Below are 907 nucleotides of genomic sequence, written 5' to 3'. Positions count from 1 at the left end.
GCCCCCCCCCGCGGCACCCGCTGGCCTGGCCTGGCTACCCTGCACCCCGAGGGGCCACCTGAGGCCTTCGGCCCCGCCACCCTGCTGTACGGCCAGCCCCCCCGGCACCTCACCACCAACAGCAAGACCGAGGTCACCGTCTGATGGCCTGTGCCACTGGGGGCTGGGACTGCCCCCTTGCCTGAGTGTCGCTGACAGCATCCCCCAGGGGCAGCCTGCTGGAGCAAAGCATCGTAGGTCCTACATAAACCACAACAGTTGGCCATGGCAAGAGATGTGCCCTCCTTCCTCTCCCGCAGCTGGGCTGTGCTTCACCATCAAGGAGGCACCATGGGCCAGGCTGTCCCTCTCACGTGGGTAAAAAGTTCCAGCCATTCTCAGCCCACCCTATGAAGAGGCTGAATTGGGGCCACATTGACAAAACAGTGTGCAGCTCAGGGGATGGTGGCTGATGCTGGACAGACCACAGCCCCGAGGAATGGGGGGACACATCCTGCTGGTGCCAGGCATCCCTGCCTAGCCCCTGTGAGCAGGTGGAGGAAGAGCAACGGACTCAAAGCACAATCCTGTGCTGCCAGCAGAGCCCAAGCAGCCTCTTTCCCTCTCTAGCCTACTCTTCTCCCCTGCCCCAGCCTCCACCTTGTCAATAAATAATACATTAAACTGTATTGCCTTGGTATGGATTGGCTGGGGGACCCCGTGCTGCTCCCAAAACACCAGCCCCTTCCCCACAGGCGGCAGGGTGCAAAGCCCCTGCCCCCAGGGAACCCCCCCCCAATGAGGGATGTGGTGGGAACAGCTTCCTGGGCCAACTGCAAAATGCTTTGAGCAGCTACGTGAAAAGCAAACAGATCTGTGGCTGAAGTTTAATGGTTCTGACAGAGTTTTACCAGGGGGAAGCAGAGAA

At 60.4% G+C, this 907-nt stretch overlaps 1 protein-coding gene across 1 annotated transcript in view; it reads left to right on the top strand.

Annotated features, from left to right (window-relative positions):
- The window catches only part of SHISA8 (shisa family member 8), a 10,327-nt gene extending 9,659 nt beyond the window's left edge, over positions 1–668 (top strand). The window contains 1 exon segment of the mRNA XM_026863088.1: positions 1–668. This exon segment is cut by the window's left edge and continues 50 nt beyond it. Within this exon segment, the coding sequence (XP_026718889.1) occupies positions 1–144 (144 nt within the window). The 3' untranslated portion in view covers positions 145–668.
- The last annotated feature ends 239 nt before the right edge of the window (positions 669–907 follow it).

Source organism: Athene cunicularia, assembly GCF_003259725.1.
Source record: "Athene cunicularia isolate RWA chromosome 1 unlocalized genomic scaffold, athCun1 chr1_part2, whole genome shotgun sequence".
Taxonomy (NCBI): Eukaryota; Metazoa; Chordata; class Aves; order Strigiformes; family Strigidae; genus Athene; species Athene cunicularia.
This window is presented reverse-complemented; position numbering and strand designations above follow the sequence as displayed.